This window comes from Aristolochia californica, unplaced genomic scaffold (genome assembly GCF_029961685.1).
Source record: "Aristolochia californica isolate CCGP_79_NKW_82.1479 unplaced genomic scaffold, dmAriCali1.0.hap1 SCAF_2, whole genome shotgun sequence".
Taxonomy (NCBI): Eukaryota; Viridiplantae; Streptophyta; class Magnoliopsida; order Piperales; family Aristolochiaceae; genus Aristolochia; species Aristolochia californica.
The window spans coordinates 8,998,973-9,016,643 of NW_027181881.1; the positions used below are offsets into that span (position 1 = coordinate 8,998,973).

A 17,671-nucleotide genomic window follows, 5' to 3' on the forward strand; every position below is an offset into this window, starting at 1 on the left:
TTCTCCACCAGTTTACACAGAGTCCGTATGATTCATCTCTATTCTATCATAAGTCTGCCGCGGGCATGGTCATTCTCCTGGTTCATGTGGATGACATCATTATTACTGGCACTGACTCTGGACTGATTACCAAGTTGCAACAGGTGTTACATGCCACTTTCCATATGAAAGATCTTGGCCAGCTCACGTACTTCTTAGGCCTGGAAGTCCATCATCGGGCCAATGGTATTTTCTTAAACCAGCAGAAGTATATTCAAGATATTATTACCTTGGCTGGTTTGGAGGACACTTCTTCTATTGATACTCCTATGGAGGTAAATGTCAAATAAAGGAAAGATGAAGGGGACCTTCTAGATGACCCTACTATCTATCGGCGCTTGGTTGGGAGTCTCATCTACTTGACCACTACTCGCCACGACATCTCCTATGTCGTTCATTAGATCAATCAGTTTATGTCCTCTCCTCGTCATCTCCATATTGCTACAGTTCGACGCATCATCCGCTATCTTCGAGGTTCTCCTACTCGTGGGTTATTTTTTTCCTACAGACTCCTCTCTTAAACTTATTGCTTATAGTGATGCTGATTGGGCTGGGTGTCCGGATACCCGTCGCTCTACTACAGGTTGGTATATGTTTTTAGGTGATGCCTTAATTTCTTGGCGATGTAAGAAACAAGATCGTGTTTCTAAATCTTCTACTGAAGCAGAGTATCGTGCCATGTCTACTACTTATTCTGAGATTGTATGGCTACACGGTCTTCTAGCGGAACTTGAGTTCCCTCAAACTACTTCTACCCCTCTTCATGCTGACAACACTAGTGCTATTCAGATTGCCACCAACCCTGTTTTCCATGAACGCACCAAGCACATTGAGGTTGATTGCCATTCTATCCGCGATAGCTTGGATAGTCCCGTGATCTTTCTTCCTTACATTTCGTCGGATCTCCAAGTGGCCATGTCTTCACCAAAGCAATGACTCGGCAGCGGCATCAATTTTTGGTTGGCAAATTGTTGTTGGTTGACTTACCAGCATCAATTTGAGGGGGGATGTTATCGTATATAAGGGCCTTATATGTTATCATATATAAGGGCCTTATAGTAAATTTGTATCTTATAAGGGCATTATTGTAATTTATGTTTTAAACCTCTATATCTATGTATCGAACAAAAAATCAGAGATCGATTTCGATCTCTTGTTTCGAAAAATCAAAATAAGCTTCGGAAAAGATTGTCACCAACCATGTGCGCTACCAAACCCCAATTTTCTCGAAGGGAGACGCCGGATAGAGAAGCAAACTCCTTCCTAGAATGTAGCCAGCTCGAGATAAGGCCCACTGCTTGAGAAGCTACATTATCTGGGTTGCTAGCCTTGGATTTGAATCTCCGGTTGTTTCACTCTAGCCATATACACCATGGGACAAGCGCAAGGCATGCCAAGAGAATTATATTGCCCAGCTTAGGAAGGTGTATCCCCATAACCATCTCAAAGGTGCCAAAAAGGTCCTGATATAGCCCCATTTGAAGACCAATCTTCTGAAATATCCTCATCCAGACTTGCCATGAAAAGTCGCAATGTAAGAGAACATGCTAGACTGTCTCATCACACACACCACAAAGGGGGCAAGTGCGATCGGGGGCGATGTAACCTCTTTTATGGAGGTTGTCAGAGGTGAGGATTTGTTCCCTGATGGTCGTCCACACGAAGAATTTGATTTTATTAGGCGCTGAGAGCTTCCATGCCAGGTTTGCATTGTGCTCATGCATGTTGTAATATTGTTTTCTAATGTGAGAGTATGCAGATGCAACTGTGAATCAGCCATTAATGTTGGGCTTCCATGTCAGTTTATCAACTGCACGCTCACGAATAGTAGTGCTGCTGAGTCTGGAGAGGAAAGAGCAAAAAGCAGTAGTTTCCAAGAGAGCCCCAGGAAATCCTCGGAGAGGGGGCAGGGGCCACACCATTCATCCGACCAAAAGAGGAGGGTCCTTCCATTGCCTGTGTGAAAGGAAGTTGCATCTCTAAATATTGGGAGGAGCTTTTGAATTGATTTCCATATCGGGGATAGGAGCCGAGTAGAGCCATCCTCCCTCCACCAGGCACCCGAAGGTTGAAGATAGAACCTGACCATATCACCCCATAGGTTGTTATGCTTGATGTTGAAGTTCCAGATCCATTTGAGCAAAAGGGCATTGTTCATATCCTTCGTAGGCCGAATGCCTAAACCACTCCGATTTCGGGGCATGCAAATATCCTTCCAACTCACCAAATGGTATTTGAAGGTGTCCTCTGATCCTTTCCAGAGAAAACGTTGACGGATGGCATCAATCTTGTTGCAAACTGAGGTCGGACAATGCATGAATGATAATAAATAGTTTGGCAACCCTGCCAAACAAGACTTGAGGAGAGTGAGCCGCCCAGCCATAGATAAAAGCTTGCCCCACCAAGTAACTAGTCTCTTCTCAAATTTCTCAATAAGGGGGGACCAAAGCGTCGCCGAAGGCCGAGAGTCAAAGAGTGGTAGTCCAAGATATGCAACTGGAAAATTTCCCACTGAGCACCCCAAATAGTCAGCCATTCCCTGAAGTACAGGTGAATCAATATGATAGCCTAGGAGGGTGGTTTTCTTCCAGTTAATGTTTTGACCAGAAGCCAGTTCAAATAGTCCCAATACAGCAAGCAATTTTCGGACCTGATCCATAGTACCAACCCCAAAGCAAATTGTATTGTCTGCAAACTGAAGGATCGGCACATCAAAGGCTGCACAGTCCGTCGTGGGGAGGAGCCAAGCCAGGTTTTTGGCCGAATAGATCAAAGATGATAGGTATTCCGCTACCACATTGAAGAGCAAAGGGGAAAGGGGGTCTCCCTGCGTAATTCCCTTGGATCCCTTAAAATAACCGCAAGCCGTTCCGTTGAGAAGAACGGAGTAGCTTGCAGAGGAGATGCAACTTTGAATCCAGAAGCGTCATTTTTCCCCGAATCCCATCTTCCCCATGAGAGTGTCCAAAAGCTTCCAATTAACTCTGTCAAATGCTTTCTCAAAATCAAGCTTTAGGATGAATCTGGGAAGCTTTAAAGCCTTAAAATGGTGGATGAGCTCATGACATACCATGGCCGAGTCTAATATATTTCTTCCCTTGATAAAAGCACTCTGGCCATGATGGATGGCCATAGGGAGAACTGCCCTGAGGCGATTGGCAAGGAGGCGTGCAAGCACTTTATAAGCATTGGTGGTGAGGCTGATCGGCCAAAAGTCAGAAGGAATTTCTTCCCCTTCTTTTTTAGGGATGAGGGCAATAAATGAAGCTCTAATGCTCCTATATCTGATGTCATGCTAATAGAACGAGTGGACCATGCAGGCAATATCATCCTGATGAAGGGCCAGCATCGGAGATAGAATTCCCCATTGAAACCATCCGGACCCGGATCCAAAGGAAGACCCCAAGCTGCTTTTTCAATTTCCTTACTGGAGAAAGGGAGCTTGATGAGACTAGTTGCGGCCGAAGGAATAGCCTGGAGATGAACCCTTTCAAAGAAAGGGTGAACTAGCTGGCCATCAGAGTATAATTCTGCAAAAAAGTTCACCTGTGAGTCTGAAACAAGGGATCGATTCGAGGTACTCTCACCATTGACGCTGAGCGCGGTAATGCGGTTGGCTCTTCTCCAAGCAAAGGCAACTGCATGGAAGAATTTAGTATTGGCATCCCCCTCAACGAGCCATTTAAATCTTGCACGCTGCTTCCAGTGCACGAGCTCACTATGAGCGAAGGACTGCATTTGCCCTTAAAGGGCATATCTCTGAGTTACTTCTGAGGAAGAGATGCTTCTAGATTCCTCTTCAGAGTCAAGAGTGGAAATCTGAGAAAGAACGGCGGCTCTCTCAGCTGAGGAAGAGGCCTTTATCGTAGAGGCCCATGATCGCAACAACGGCTTTAGCATCTTGAGTTTGGCTGGGAAATTCCACCCATTTGGGCCCGTCACGACCATCCTCTCCTAGAAGGACTGGATAGAGGAGTCAAAAGAGGGGTCCGCAATCCAAGCATTGTTGAACTTGAAAGAGGGGGGGCGCCAACTGCCGAAGTGGGTATCTACCATAATCGGCCAATGGTCGGAAACAACCCTATTGAGAACTTTGCCTGTGGCATTGCTGTATAACTAAAGCCAGTCGTTATTGGCTAAGAAGAGGTCAAGCTTGGAGAGGACGAGGGGTTGTTGGCCATTTGACCAAGTGAAGGTCTTCCAAGATAGGGTAACCTCCTCAAGATCCCAACTGCCAATAAAGTCTGCAAATAGCCTCATGGAGGTAGTGATTCTCCGGGAGGGCGAGGATTTCTCGTGGCAGAAGCGGGTAACATTGAAATCTCCCGCAAGCATCAAAGGAATGGGCCACCTCTGACAAGTCCTCACAAGGTCATCCCAGAAGAGACGTCTCTCATGGTGTCAAGTAGGACCATACACACCCACAAGGCACCAAATGTTCCCCGATCCTTTGTCTCTCAATTTGATTCCGAGGGAGTAAGTGCCACAGCAGCGATCGATAACCTCAATGGTAGTAGTGTCCCACACAATTAGAATGCCGCCAACCGATCCAATCGCATCCATAGAGATCCATCCAGGCTCTTTTTGAGGCCACAGCTCACGGATATATCCAAGGAGCAGAGAAGCCGCCTTGGTTTCTTGAAGAATAGCAACATTTGCCTTGGTAGAGGCAAGGAGGTCCCGAATTGCGGCACAACGATACATGGATCCAATTCCTCGAACATTCCAAGAGATAATGATCATTGATCACTAGTCTTCTTCTTGGACTTCTCAGACAGGTGGTTATCTTCCCTGAGGGGCTCCGTGCAGATGGCGCCCATCACCTTGGCAAGTTCCACTATCTGTGCTCAGGTTTCTGGGTCGAATTTTTGTTGTTTTATCTGAAGAGCAGCCACATATTTCTGAGCTTTTTCCCTTGTCTTTGGAAGGATGAAGTCCCCTATCTCTGGATTGCAGAGGTATCTAGAAGTAGCATTGGGACCATCCTGGAGAAGTTGTCTCAGCTGACCTCTATTCCGGCACTGGTAGGTGGCAAGGGGAGGAGGAGGAGAAATTTTGGGGTGGGAATATCTCAGAGGTGGTGGAGGGGGAGAGTTCATTATTTGAGTAGTGGTTTGAGGGGTGTGAGGATTGTGGGATGGGGTTATAGGGAGGTCTGCGGGGCTTTTAATGGGGGGGGAAGGAGGGGGTGTGGTTATTTCGGGGGGTAAAGTGGGAAGGTGAATGACAACTGTATGTATCGGGGGCGTGGAGTAGATTCTATCAAGGATAGTATTTGTGGTGGGTTGAGATGGACTGGTGGGTGGGTGGTATGGCAGGCTGGAGGGCGGGACAACCAAGGAGGCAGTTGGAATAGAGTCATCACCAACTGTAAGACTGGCTAGTTCAGGACGCATCTTTTGGGGAGAAGAAGTTGGGGTTGCTGCTCTCAATGTATGGACAGGTTGTAGAGAATCTCTGGATTTAGTTGTAGGACTCGAGGTCACATTTCTGAAATCTTGCATATCTGCCAACACAATTTGAATCCAGAATCGGGCATTATCCACCATAATGCATCGGAAGTAGCGTCCTTCGCAAGGATGGATAGGATTGATGAGGATCCAGGCCTCATCAAGACGATGCCAGTGCTCAGTAAGGGGGTCCAGAACGATTATGTCACCAAACTCCGAGATAATGCTCGTGAAGACCTCATTGTGCCATAGTTCCGCAGGGAGGCCAGTGACTGTAGCCCATTGCCCAAATTGACTAGGAGTCAAGAAGAGCCATTCTGATATCCCAATGATGCCCAAGGGGGTGTGGGGGGTGAGAGCAAGGGCCGCGGAAGACTCTTTCTGGGTTTCAAAGTGAACAAGCAAGGAATGGGGGTTGAGGTAGGAAATTCTGGGTGTGTAAGGGAGATGAAGCTCATCAATCAGCCATTGAAGTATGCTGGATTTGACGATACTGAAGGAGGTGTGGACTAGGATAGAGCGGGTCAGAGATTGTCACCCTTTATGGAGCAAGTTAGGAGGGATTTGGATGGGTTTGGATTTTTCTGAAGGAAGAAGGTGTGTAGGAGCATGGTGTTCTGATTGAGCCACGCCGATGGATGACACGGCACTCTCTTTGTTCCCGAAAGGAGCTCACCGACAGGAAGAAAATCGAATCCCATGTCCAAAGTTCACGGGTTCGGTTAGCTTCTTTCATGACTAGTTGGAACTGAAGGACGAAGCTTGAAGCGGCTTCCATCGGAATACAGATGGAAGACATCTTCGATCTTACGGCAGAGGAGATGCGAATCACCTGTCCAGAGCTCCAGGCGACTTTCTCCACCGTAAATCTGTTTTTTCCGTAGCTGAACCGAAAAGGGGGGTTCCTTTTCTTTTGCCGGGAGATCGTCTTCCAGCTGGCTTCGAAATCTTCTGTAGGAGGTTCCGTTGGCTTGTCGGAGGGAAGATTCAAGGTTTCCAAGCATCTGGCTTGACGCTTTTCTGTTTCGGAATTTCTGTGTCTTCTCAGAAAGTCAACCTCTTTCCGTCGATCGGTGTCAGAGAAGGAGTTGCATCCTTGCCGGAAGTCTGCCGTCGAGGGTTCTGGTCATCGGGCGCGGGGACGGTGATCAGAGAAGGATCTCGGCTCATTTTCGAAAATCGGCACACGTTAGCACATTCGAAGCTAACGGTGCATGTTACGCGTTTCACCGGCCCATGTTACGCGTAACGTTGATTTCGCTCCGAAATCGCCCAAATCGCCTCTCGCTCTTTCAATTTTCTCTAAGAGTCTTGCATTTGATTTGACAATCAGCTACTAGTTATTGCATGTTCTCAAACCTAATAAGTTGGAGAAGTAAAAAACAAAATGTGGTGGCCCACTCCAATGCCGAAGCTGAGTATAAAGTTATGGCTCATACTATCAGTGAACCAATGTGGGTGACATCAGTTGTACAGGAATTGAATCTACAAAACAATGGGCATATGACTATGTACTGTCACAATCAAGCAACTAATTTAATTACTGGAAACCCAGTCTTTCATGAAAGAACCAAGCACATAGAAGTAGATTGTCACTTTGTTAGAGATGCAGTTATGAAGAAGGAAATGGCCACTCCCTATATTTGGTTCAGTGATCAGATCGCTAATATGTTCACCAAGGCACTAGGAAAAAAGGAATTGAGGAACTTCCATAACAAGTTGGAGCTCATGGATATTTATGCTCCAGCTTGAGGGGGAATGCTGGAAAATACTGTAAAAGGGTAGTTTAATAATTTTTTCATTGTCTGCACCAACTAGGAATAATCTTATCTTATTTAGTATGTTTGATAGTTTATGTAGTTCGAGTTTCATGTAGTTAGGAGGTGTAATGTAGGAGTTATAAAGGTTTAAGTGAGTTTAAGTGAGTTTAAGTTAGTACAGGCATTATTGTCCTTGTAAATTTTTTAAGCTATAAATAGATATTAGAGATTGACCAGATCCCTATTCATGAGAGTTTGATCGTAGGGAAGAAGGGGGAGGGGATAATCAAGCTTTGTCGAAGGGAGGCTTGCACCTTTGGGTTCGTTTTCGAAGAACGCCGATCCTAGGGTTCCAGGGGAACGCCGACCCTGGTTCGTTGAGGAGAACACAAATCCTTGTAAATTTCTGCTTATCTCTTCCATTCCATGACGTCCCTTAAATAAGGCTAATGCTTTCAAAGTTCCAGAGAGATTTACAATTTTGCCCCTCTATGGCATTTAACATGAAAATAGACTAAATGACTACATAACTAAGTCAGAGTAATTGGCTCAGCCATGGTATCTTAGCCTAACTCGACTCAATATTTGGCCCATAACATCACACCCGTCCTGGAGAGCGAGCTTGGCCTCAAGCTCGAAGGTAGAGTATGTCTGCCGAAACAAATTTGGGGGCTCTGAAGCCCTCCGCTGGTTCTCCCCGAGAGCCGTAGGTGCCACATGAAAACAACAATTTTTATTTTTTTCCGAAGGTAAGGATGTGTGCCGAATGTCGCTACATCTCCTTAAGCAGCATCTCTGCCTTCCCACAGTCCTGAATGGCACTGCCTACACTTGGCCAGCATGGCAGCAACAACATCATGATCAGCCTCCTGGGATTGAGAAGAATCAACAGCACTAACCCCTTCCAGTTGCTGCACCTTGAAACACTCAGGCCCCCCGTAGAACGAGGCAGGCCACATGGTCCTGTAATTGAGACGAGCAGGCAGGTAACTGAACAGCACTAGGAAGCCCACTGCCAGGTTTGTCTGCATCACCAGCATCATCAGAAACCCCAGCTTTGGATGAATCCAACCAGCGGGTCCTTCTCAAAAATCCAGACAGCACAAGCTGCTGCTCACTGTCCAGGAGTACAGCAAACACGCTCCCCATACGTTGAGAGCTCTACCGCTGTTGTTTGAATCCAATGCGGATGAAAGGGGTCATGCAGGTCGGGAAGTGAGGAAAGGAAACCACCATGCGGACTGCAACAGCAGTAGCAATTTTAAATTGCATCATTCTCACACGAGACCCTAACCCATTAAGCACTGCATTAATGGGAGGACCATGGCCATAAAATAGGTGCTGTCCCAAACCTGGAGCGCCTGGGAAATAAAATGGAACACGATCAGCAACTGTAGGTGGCATTGCAACTGGCCTCATTTGGACGAATTGTCTCGGCGGCTGCTGGTACTCTGGAGGCCTCTCTTGGCCTTCCCCATGGGGTATTCTGCTCTGCACCTTCTGTCCAGCAGATACCCTCTTTAGCCTGTTGTTGGCAGCAGTATCTTTGTCATCATCATCTGCATCATCTTCATCCGCATCCCCTTTTATATCATCAAACTCGTCTCCCTGAACAGCCACTCATATAAACCATGAGACAGTATGTGGGATAAATGTGGCTCCTACGGTGGATCCAATATCATAAACTTGGTCCATCTGATTCTGAAGCTGTTCAGCAGTTCCTGCATCAATATCAGCATCCGGAAATTGTGGAAGACTGAAGAAAGTAAAGAAACTGTCTTTTTTTTTTTTTTTTGAAAAAGATGTATTAATAAAACAGAAGAAAATTACAAAGTTTGAGGGAGCATTTCACTTACAACCAGTGATTGTAGGGTAGCTCCCTGCCTAGCAAGTACATCTACCGCCGAATTTGTGGATCTCAGAATGTGGGTCCAACAACAAGAAACAATTGAGGTAATATCTAAAATTTCCTTAAAAGTATCCCAGTGTCTCCACGGAGGAGAAGACACTCTCTCACACCATCCAATCACCACTTTTGAATCCCCTTCAACTTGGAAGGGCCCACTGCATCTATCTTTGAAAACACGAAGACCGGAGAGGAGAGTCTGTAACTCAGCATTCGTAGAATCAGAAATACCAAGGGGGCCAGCATACGTGAAGAGCTGATTACCGAAATGATCTGAAATTACTCCGCCATAACCAGAAATACCAAGGTTGCCAAGAGATGAACCATCAAAAGTTAGCTTGAGATAACCAGGAGCCGGAGGAGTCCATTCTTGCATGAAGAAAGTAAAGAAACTGTCACCGATCATGTGATAAGTTTGGACCAAGACAGTATTTGTAAAATATGGATTGGGATAAAAAAAAAAAACTCCAGCTTGCTGCCATTGGAATTATCAATCCTAGACCACTTAATATCTTGCAAATAGGTAAGAGCCCCTGCCTCATGCTTTTGTATCTCTTCTGCAAGCAGTGCATTAGTTTTCACCGCTGTAGGCCAGAAATTGGGAACACCTTTCTCTTCAACTGCATTTTCTTCTTCCGAAACCTCCTCAACGGATTCTGTAGATTCTTCAATTTCAATTACTCCATTTACTATCTCATATCTCGTGGTATATAGTTGTTCAGAAAGTTTCTAGTACGTGGCTGCATTAGAAGCAGTTGCTGCAGTCGCAAAATCATCATAATTGGACCCCTGCTGTATGGGCATCTCCTCAAAGACACTCAGTGCATCCCCGGCGTTCCTTTTTGGGCAGAATCTGACGATCATGTCAGCAAACCGTCCCTCCAATTCCATCTCCCTTGCGGACTTCTTCTGGGCTTTCCCCACATACCACTCCTTGTCATCAATTTGTTTCCCATTAAACTCGTCAACAGCTAGAGCAACACAGAGGATCATAAGCATCCAATTGATCTCCGGGATGTAAATCTGCCCATGTTTTTTATCAGATGTGTGTACAACCTTTACTCTGGGGAAGTAACAGAGTGATTGGCTCTGATTAATGATGGAGAAGGTGCCACTGATGATGGCTGGGCTACCCACAACAGAAGCAAGGATGGCCACTACAAGTACTGGCCACCTTACAATTTCTGGAACGGAAACATAAAAACCAATCTGGTAGCTTGTAGAATTATGATGATGCTGCGACAAATAAGCAGCTTGACCCATGTACGCCAAAATAAGTGCAGGATAGACTAGAAAAGTAAAAGCAATCTGAATTGCAGCATAAGAGAAGTGCCCCAGATCAGCAAACATTGCCTCAGAGCCTGTTATGCATAACAAGATTCCACTCAAGGACAGCCAACCACCTTTCCTGGTTTTCTTCAAGAACTTGTACATGTAAGAAGGAGAGAGTGCCTGATAGACATGGGGATTCCATCGAATGATATTGTACAGGCCAAGAGCACTGATGCACAAAAGCCACGTCAACACCACAGGTGTAAAACAGAAGCCAAGGCGATGAGTCCCATAATGTTGGAGATCAAAGAAACATACTAGTATCAGACAAGTGATTGGTACTACTGCATATTTGTGGTGTTCTTTGGACATAGACAGTTGAAGCCCAGAAACAGCAGCGAAAACAGAAATAGCTGGTGTGAGAACCCCATCTCCTTTTCTCATTAGTACAGCGCTTGTAATGTGTCCATACCCACCATATAGTTTCTTCAAATCCGAAACCGCCACACTGCTGTTGCATTCATTCACCCCAATAGAATACATCCCATTCAGCACGAATAGGCCCAAGCAGCATCAGACATATTATCCAAATATTTACATACAACGAATGCAACTGGACGATGAACAGACGCATCAGTGCTGTTCTCATTAACCGAAAAATAAAGCAGCACCCAGAGAAATGTTGTGTTTTCTATTCCCGGAATCCCCAAAAAATTTCCCTCTTGCGTCTCAGCCCCAAAATTTTCATGGAAAAATTTCAACGCCATTGGAGAGGAATTATGCAAAACATAGAGGGATTTGAGAAAAGAGAAGACAAATTTTGGAGAAATTCGTCGCAAGAGTTTACCCCAACTTTTTCAGAATTTCATTTTCCGCTGTGCTGTCGAGACCGAGAGTGAAGTTGAGAGGGAGCGTGAGAGATGGTGGCCGGAAGTTTTCCGACGGAGCCTCCTCCTCAATTTTCGGTGGCGAACAGCAGCCCGTCGTGGCTTTGATGCTTGAAATTTGTCCTTGTCGACGGTGAAGAACAAACCCTTATGGTGTCCAGCACAGAATCGATTTGTGGTCGAACCCAAATCGACGAAATATTCCAACGAAATTCTCTTTTCTACAATTTCCAGAGAGGATGGATTTCCCGGTTGGAGACCGAGAGCAGCAACAAGGGGCTGGCGCTCGTCGTATCGTCCCGAAGGGTGCTGTGCGCCAAAACCCTCTGATTTGGGATTTGCAGTGTCTCCGCCGTCTGATTTTGGAAGTTTTGAGGCCGATTTCGGATTTGAAGTCGACTTCAATTTCAGATGTGCAGGGTCCCTGTAGTCTGATTTCCATGATCGGGGAACTAATTTTGTATGGCTCGTCGCTAGACTTCCCTGCTCGAAAATATTGGAATTTCCCGGCCCTTTCTGCTCGTCTAAAACAGCGGTTGCCTCTTCTGCGCATATGTCATGCTCGGAGATTGGAGGTCGTATGACCTTTTTTGCGGTGGCAGCAAGTTGCTTCCTTGCAAGAAAATTTTTTTACGTAAGTTACTCGCCTTTCCCGTATTCTTTCCGCTTCAATGCCAATCCTTGCCATTTCTCTGATTTCTCTGTGCATCGCCATCCATTCTTCTAGGGATATTTCTCTGTGCATCGCCATCCATTCTTCTGGGGATATAGAATGGCTCATCATGTCCCGCTCTAATACCAGATGTTGAGGTCCCCGTTCCACAACACGATTCGAAAGGAGAAGATAATGAAGGCGAAGAGGAGAATTGTAGGGAAGAAGGGGGAGGGGATAATCAAGCTTCGTCGAAGGGAGGCTTGCACCTTTGGGTTCGTTTTTGGAGAACGCCGATCCTAGGGTTCCAGGGGTACGCCAACCCTGGTTCGTTGAGGAGAACATAGATCCTTGTAAATTTCTGCTTATCTCTTCCATTCCATGACGTCCCTTAAATAGGGCTGATGCTTTCAAAGTTCCAGAGAGAATTACAATTTTGCCCCTCTATGAAATTTAACATGAAAATAAACTAAATGACTACATAACTAACCCAGTCAGAGTAATTGGCTCAGCCATGGTGTCTTAGCATGACTCGGCTCACTATTTGGCCCATAACATTACAGGTGTGATGTTATGGTCCTGGGTTATGTACCTTTGTCTTCCGCTCCGAATAGGCCGGTCTTTTGGATAGTATTGGCTAGGTGCATAACATTTGGTATCAGAGCTAGCGCTTCGTCGCGAGTTTGAATCCCGGAGGGGGCGACCAGAGTGTGCTTCCCGCTCCAATGGGCCACCGCTATATGCAGAAGAGAAGACCTGAGTGTGTTCCCGCACCATGGGCCGTCGCTAGAGTAGGCCGTCGCAAGTGGGCCGTCGTGGACGTCGGCTCTCTCTAGCGTGGGTGTGATGTTATGGTCCTGGGTTATGTACCTATGTCTTCCGCTCCTAACAGGCCAGTCTTTTGGGTAGTATTGGCTAGGTGCATAACACCTCTCCTCTCCCTTTCTCTCTTCTCTCCTTCCTCTCTCAATCCCTCTTATTTCACAGTTTCACAAAGTAGTTCATCTGCCTTATATTTGTCTTTCCCATATACTAGCCCCTTTATGTTATGTAACATTACCTATTCAAGTATATCTTTGTCGTTCTGCTATCTACTATAGAGACTTTAGTATCCTTTATATCAGTTTCATAAGGAATTTGTTGTGAATGGTGAAATGTAAAGAAATGTATTTCAACTTTAAATGATAGAGGAGGTAAAGGGTATTTCTTTCAACTACAAAAGAGAAACATGATGAAGCAAGAAATCATTACAAACCAACCCTTCCCTCACTCCCTCTAACTCCCCTTTCTTCCCTTTTCCTTTTTGATAGCACCTCTTTCTTGTATCTTGATTCTATTTATAATCTTTCACTAAAATAGCAAGAAAAAAAGATAGCAATACTAGAGTATAAGTAGCATTTATCCTTCCCCAAGAATGTGATAAAAAATAGATTAAACCAAGAACAAAACCAAGACCTGCCATATTATATGCATGGATCATGGATGTATATGTAACCACATCAGGACAACAACCATCTGACTTCATCATCATTAGCATAGACTCAGCTTCTTCTAGCTGACCCTGAGAACTCATAAAATGTAAACAAAATTAGAACTTTCAAAAATGGAATATTAGAAGATTCCCAGTAAAGTGAATCAACAAAAAATGACCACTTGCCTGTTTGTTGTATGCACATATAACAGATGAGTATACCTCCTTAGATAATGGAATTTGCGAGTCCTTCATATCATAAAACAATTTGAGGGCCTCCGCATATCTCCCCAACTTACAAAAGCCACTGATAAGTACATTGAAAGTCGCAGAATCAGGTTTAGCACCTTTTTCCATCATACATCTGTACAAGTTTACAGCTTCATCGTATTCTCCAATACTCAAATAGCTACCAAGAGCAGAGTTATATGCAATTGTGTTTAACTTGATGCCACGACTCGCAGCTGCCGATAGTATAACACTAATCTTAACCATTTGACCACAGCGACCACATGCTGCCAAAAGGGTGCATATAGAAACAACATTTGGTTGAACGCCATCTTTTTCCATTTCACGAAACACTTCTATCGCTTCAGCTAGCAACCCTTCTGATCCATATGCATCAATTAGGGCATTATAACTAATTACATTGGGCTTCCATGAGTTCTGTCTCATCATGTCAAAAATTTCCCTGGCCTTTTCAGGTTGCCCTGATCTACCATATGCATTAAGTAAAGAGGTATATGAGACAAGATCAGGTCGTAGATGGGCTTGTTTAATCAAATTGAATAGCCCCATGGCCTCCTTATGCATGCCATGAGAAGCATAGGCACCAAGAAGCGCATTATATGTAACAACATTAGGCTTTAAACCTCCTGCAAGTATCATATCAAATACTGCTTTGCAGTTTTCAATCTGCCCACAAACAGAATATGCATGAATAATACTTGTAAAAGTCACAACATCTGGCTGACATTGAGATCCTATTTCCCTCATTGAGTTAAAAACCTCCACAGCTTCCCCATACCGCCCCAGCTTAACAAGGCAATGTATGACAATATTAAGAGTAATTGTGTCGGGATGGATTTGGGTCCCTTTCATTAGCTCATAATATGATAAAGCTTTTGAATATTGGCCACCAGTTTTAAATGCCGATAAAATAATGTTATGAGTCACCATATCGGGACCAACACCATTATCGGTCATTTTCTTGCCAACTTTAAGAGCTTCTTTCCAGCGACCACTAGACCCACAAGCATTGATCAGATTGTTATATGTGGACCGGCTCGCTGGAACCTGCAACAATACATTGAAATCAGAGAAGAAAATGAACAAATGCAAGGAAAAAGGAGCCCTTATGTTGGTGATAGTTAAAGTCCAAGATAAAATGCACATGACAAGGAATTTCATATCCTTCACATATCTTACAGCACTCCACAAATGCAACCATTGAGCTAAGAGAAGTAACTAGACACTCAACCAAATAAGAAATCTAAAATGAGACACCAGAAACTGATAGTTTACAGATTTGAGTGTTTTGATCAGCAATTGACATGCAATTTTGAGGACGTAGTTCTCTTACAAGATGAGAAGAAAAAAAAAGACTATACTTCCAACCATCTATAAAGCTCTTGAATTCTTGCAGCTACGTGCATGTATGTAAATGTGTCATCTCTGGTTATAGCATGCATAATTCCCACAGCCCCTTTATCTTTTTTTTCATGAATAAAACAGCCCATTATCTGTAACAAGCGTAAAATTTATCCTTGTCATTTTGATGATCATATTCCACCTATCTGCATATATGCTCCCTAAAAATCCTTAGCCTAATTTCATCTGATCCTAGGATTTATTTCAGCCAATATTTTTATATTGAATGTAACTAATAGTTAGCTGGATCCCTTTTTTTTAGAAGCAAGCCATAAAAACATGAACTAAACATTATTTATAAATTTCACATTGAGAATAAGCAGAAGGGGCAACTCCAAGCTCTTTTTGCCTTTAGCACAACAGGAGTTCAAAAAGAAACACAACAAATAGCAGATGTGAAGACATGAACCCGTTTTATCCATCACCATCATAAAAAACAAACAGATGAATAAGAAGACCTATTCTGTCTAATAGCACATTAAGAGAAATCATTTGAGAAGAATAGCAATACACACAGCTGCACGAAGCATATCATCCATAATGTTCATAGCCCAGCGCCACTGCCCAGCTCGACCATGTGCATTGATAAGAGCATTATATGTTTCAGCGTCAGGTTTACACCTTAAAGAGAAAAAAAAACAGGAAAATCAATTGATGTAAATGTCGACAAGCATATAAGCATAGGAGACATTCACATGCAAAAAGAGAAAAATGCATTAGAAGAGATAAAGAAAGTACATTAATGAATATGAAAGCATGACCAACTTGAACTACTCTCCAGCAGTTTATGTATGTGCTAACAAGTGAAACTACCACGGCACTCCCAGAAAAGGACTCCTTGGTCTAATAAACTGTTACTTTTCCCATCTTGCTTCATTACTCATTATCTAAAATATTTATAAATCATAGAATGACAGCTAACTCAAACAAATTAAAAATGTAAGCAGACTGAATGTAAGAATTTTTTCCCTCACCTCCACTCTTGCATTTCAAAAAACAAACCACGAGCCTGATCAGTTCGATTATGCCTGGCATGCAACCGTATCATCATGTTGTAGATATCGTTTCGAGCACAGTAGTTTCTTTGATTCTTCATCCAACGGAAAACTTGAACACTATGTTCAAGAGCACCAGCTTCTGTAAGTTCCTATAATAAACGCCATGCAGCTGAGCTAGTCGATGTTATATCAGGCAAATTGAAATTAATTACAACGCGAAAATGAAATTCAAAGCGACGGAAAAACCGATAAGCAGAAAAAAAATATTAGCATACAGAGAAAAATTGGCAAATTCAATAAACCAGAAAGAGCGAGCGCACACAGCAGCATCCATGTTGGAGTATCTTGGGCAAGATAAAAGGGAATCTCACACGAAACACAGGAGTGTGAAGGACATACGGGACTATCTGTACTCTACCAGCGACAAGTGCCGTTCAAGAAGTGAGAATTAGTAATTACACGAATAAGAACGGGGAAGTTCTTTCGGGCAAATCGACCGCTCCAGTAATTAAGAACGCCATCAATATCGTCCCAGTGACGGAGCTTAAGAATCTTTCTGACGACCTCGGAAAGTTTCAGATCTCTTTGATTGACTCGATCTCTATATCGCTTCGGAACTTCATCTTTGCAGAGTCCAGTGAGCTCTACTGAAACCCGATTCTTACCCTTATCATAGTTTATGGTCCCTACTTTTCTCTTCTCCCATACAGATGTATCCTTACTTTTGGTATTGGAACAGAAAATTCGGGTCTTGCGATTACTTTTAGTCCTCATTTTGATTGGGGAGAGGGTGAGAGACAGAAAGTCGTTGCGAAGACTACAGGGCTCAGGAGGTGCGACGATTGCTGCCATGGACGAGAACTGGGATGCAAAGCAACAGCTTATGGATGGAAGACCACTCTTCAATAGAGATAACAGTCGACTCTTTTGAGTTGAGAATTGTAATCCAGTATAGGAAGATCAAGCTACGGTTTGGCGCGCTTCTAGCCCTCTGCAATCTACACAAAAGTAGCTTTTTGCGGATTAACAACATGAGGAGAAGGGCGGACGAGGGCAAGGTGTCGCACTCCGAGTCTCCGAGTTATAAAATATTTTTTAATGTAATAACTTAAACTTAAATTTTATAAATAATTAAGAATCAAAATAATTACTCTTTTAAATTGGTTATAAATATTAAATTTAATTTAAATTTATATTAAATTTTTAAATTTTGTTGTTCCATAACGTCATTTAAATTTCATATAATTTTGAATAAATTATTTTTTTACAAAATTATCATCATTTAAATGATAATTATAAAACTTAACTAAATAAATATATATTAACTAGTTACATATATTATTAATTTATATAATATGTATTTTATTTAATTAATTAATTATAAAATAATTAATATTTATTTTATTTAAGTTATTAACTATAAAATAATCAATATTTATTTTAATTAATTAATTAAGTTTAAAATAATAATTTATTATAATTATAAATTATTATTGACAATTTTATTTTTAAGTTAATAAATATCATATATAATTTAACTAGTTTATTTTTATATTAATTTATTATAATTAAAAAAGGCATAAAAT

The 17,671-nt window shown here is 43.1% G+C and overlaps 1 protein-coding gene across 3 annotated transcripts in view; it reads right to left on the minus strand.

Annotated features, from left to right (window-relative positions):
* Window positions 1-17,024, minus strand: part of LOC137955710 (pentatricopeptide repeat-containing protein At2g41720) — a 53,079-nt gene extending 36,055 nt beyond the window's left edge. For all 3 annotated transcript variants that reach the window (XR_011113177.1, XR_011113176.1, XM_068802791.1), the window contains exons 1-5: window positions 16,545-17,024; window positions 16,062-16,234; window positions 15,603-15,708; window positions 13,624-14,733; window positions 13,422-13,527 (exon numbers count right to left, since the gene is read on the minus strand). Coding sequence is in view for 1 of the 3 variants with exons in the window: in XM_068802791.1 (XP_068658892.1) it covers window positions 13,422-13,527; window positions 13,624-14,733; window positions 15,603-15,708; window positions 16,062-16,234; window positions 16,545-16,937 (1,888 nt within the window). In the remaining 2 variants the exon portion in view is untranslated. The remainder of the gene's footprint in view (window positions 1-13,421; window positions 13,528-13,623; window positions 14,734-15,602; window positions 15,709-16,061; window positions 16,235-16,544) is intronic.
* Between the last annotated feature and the right edge of the window lie 647 nt (window positions 17,025-17,671).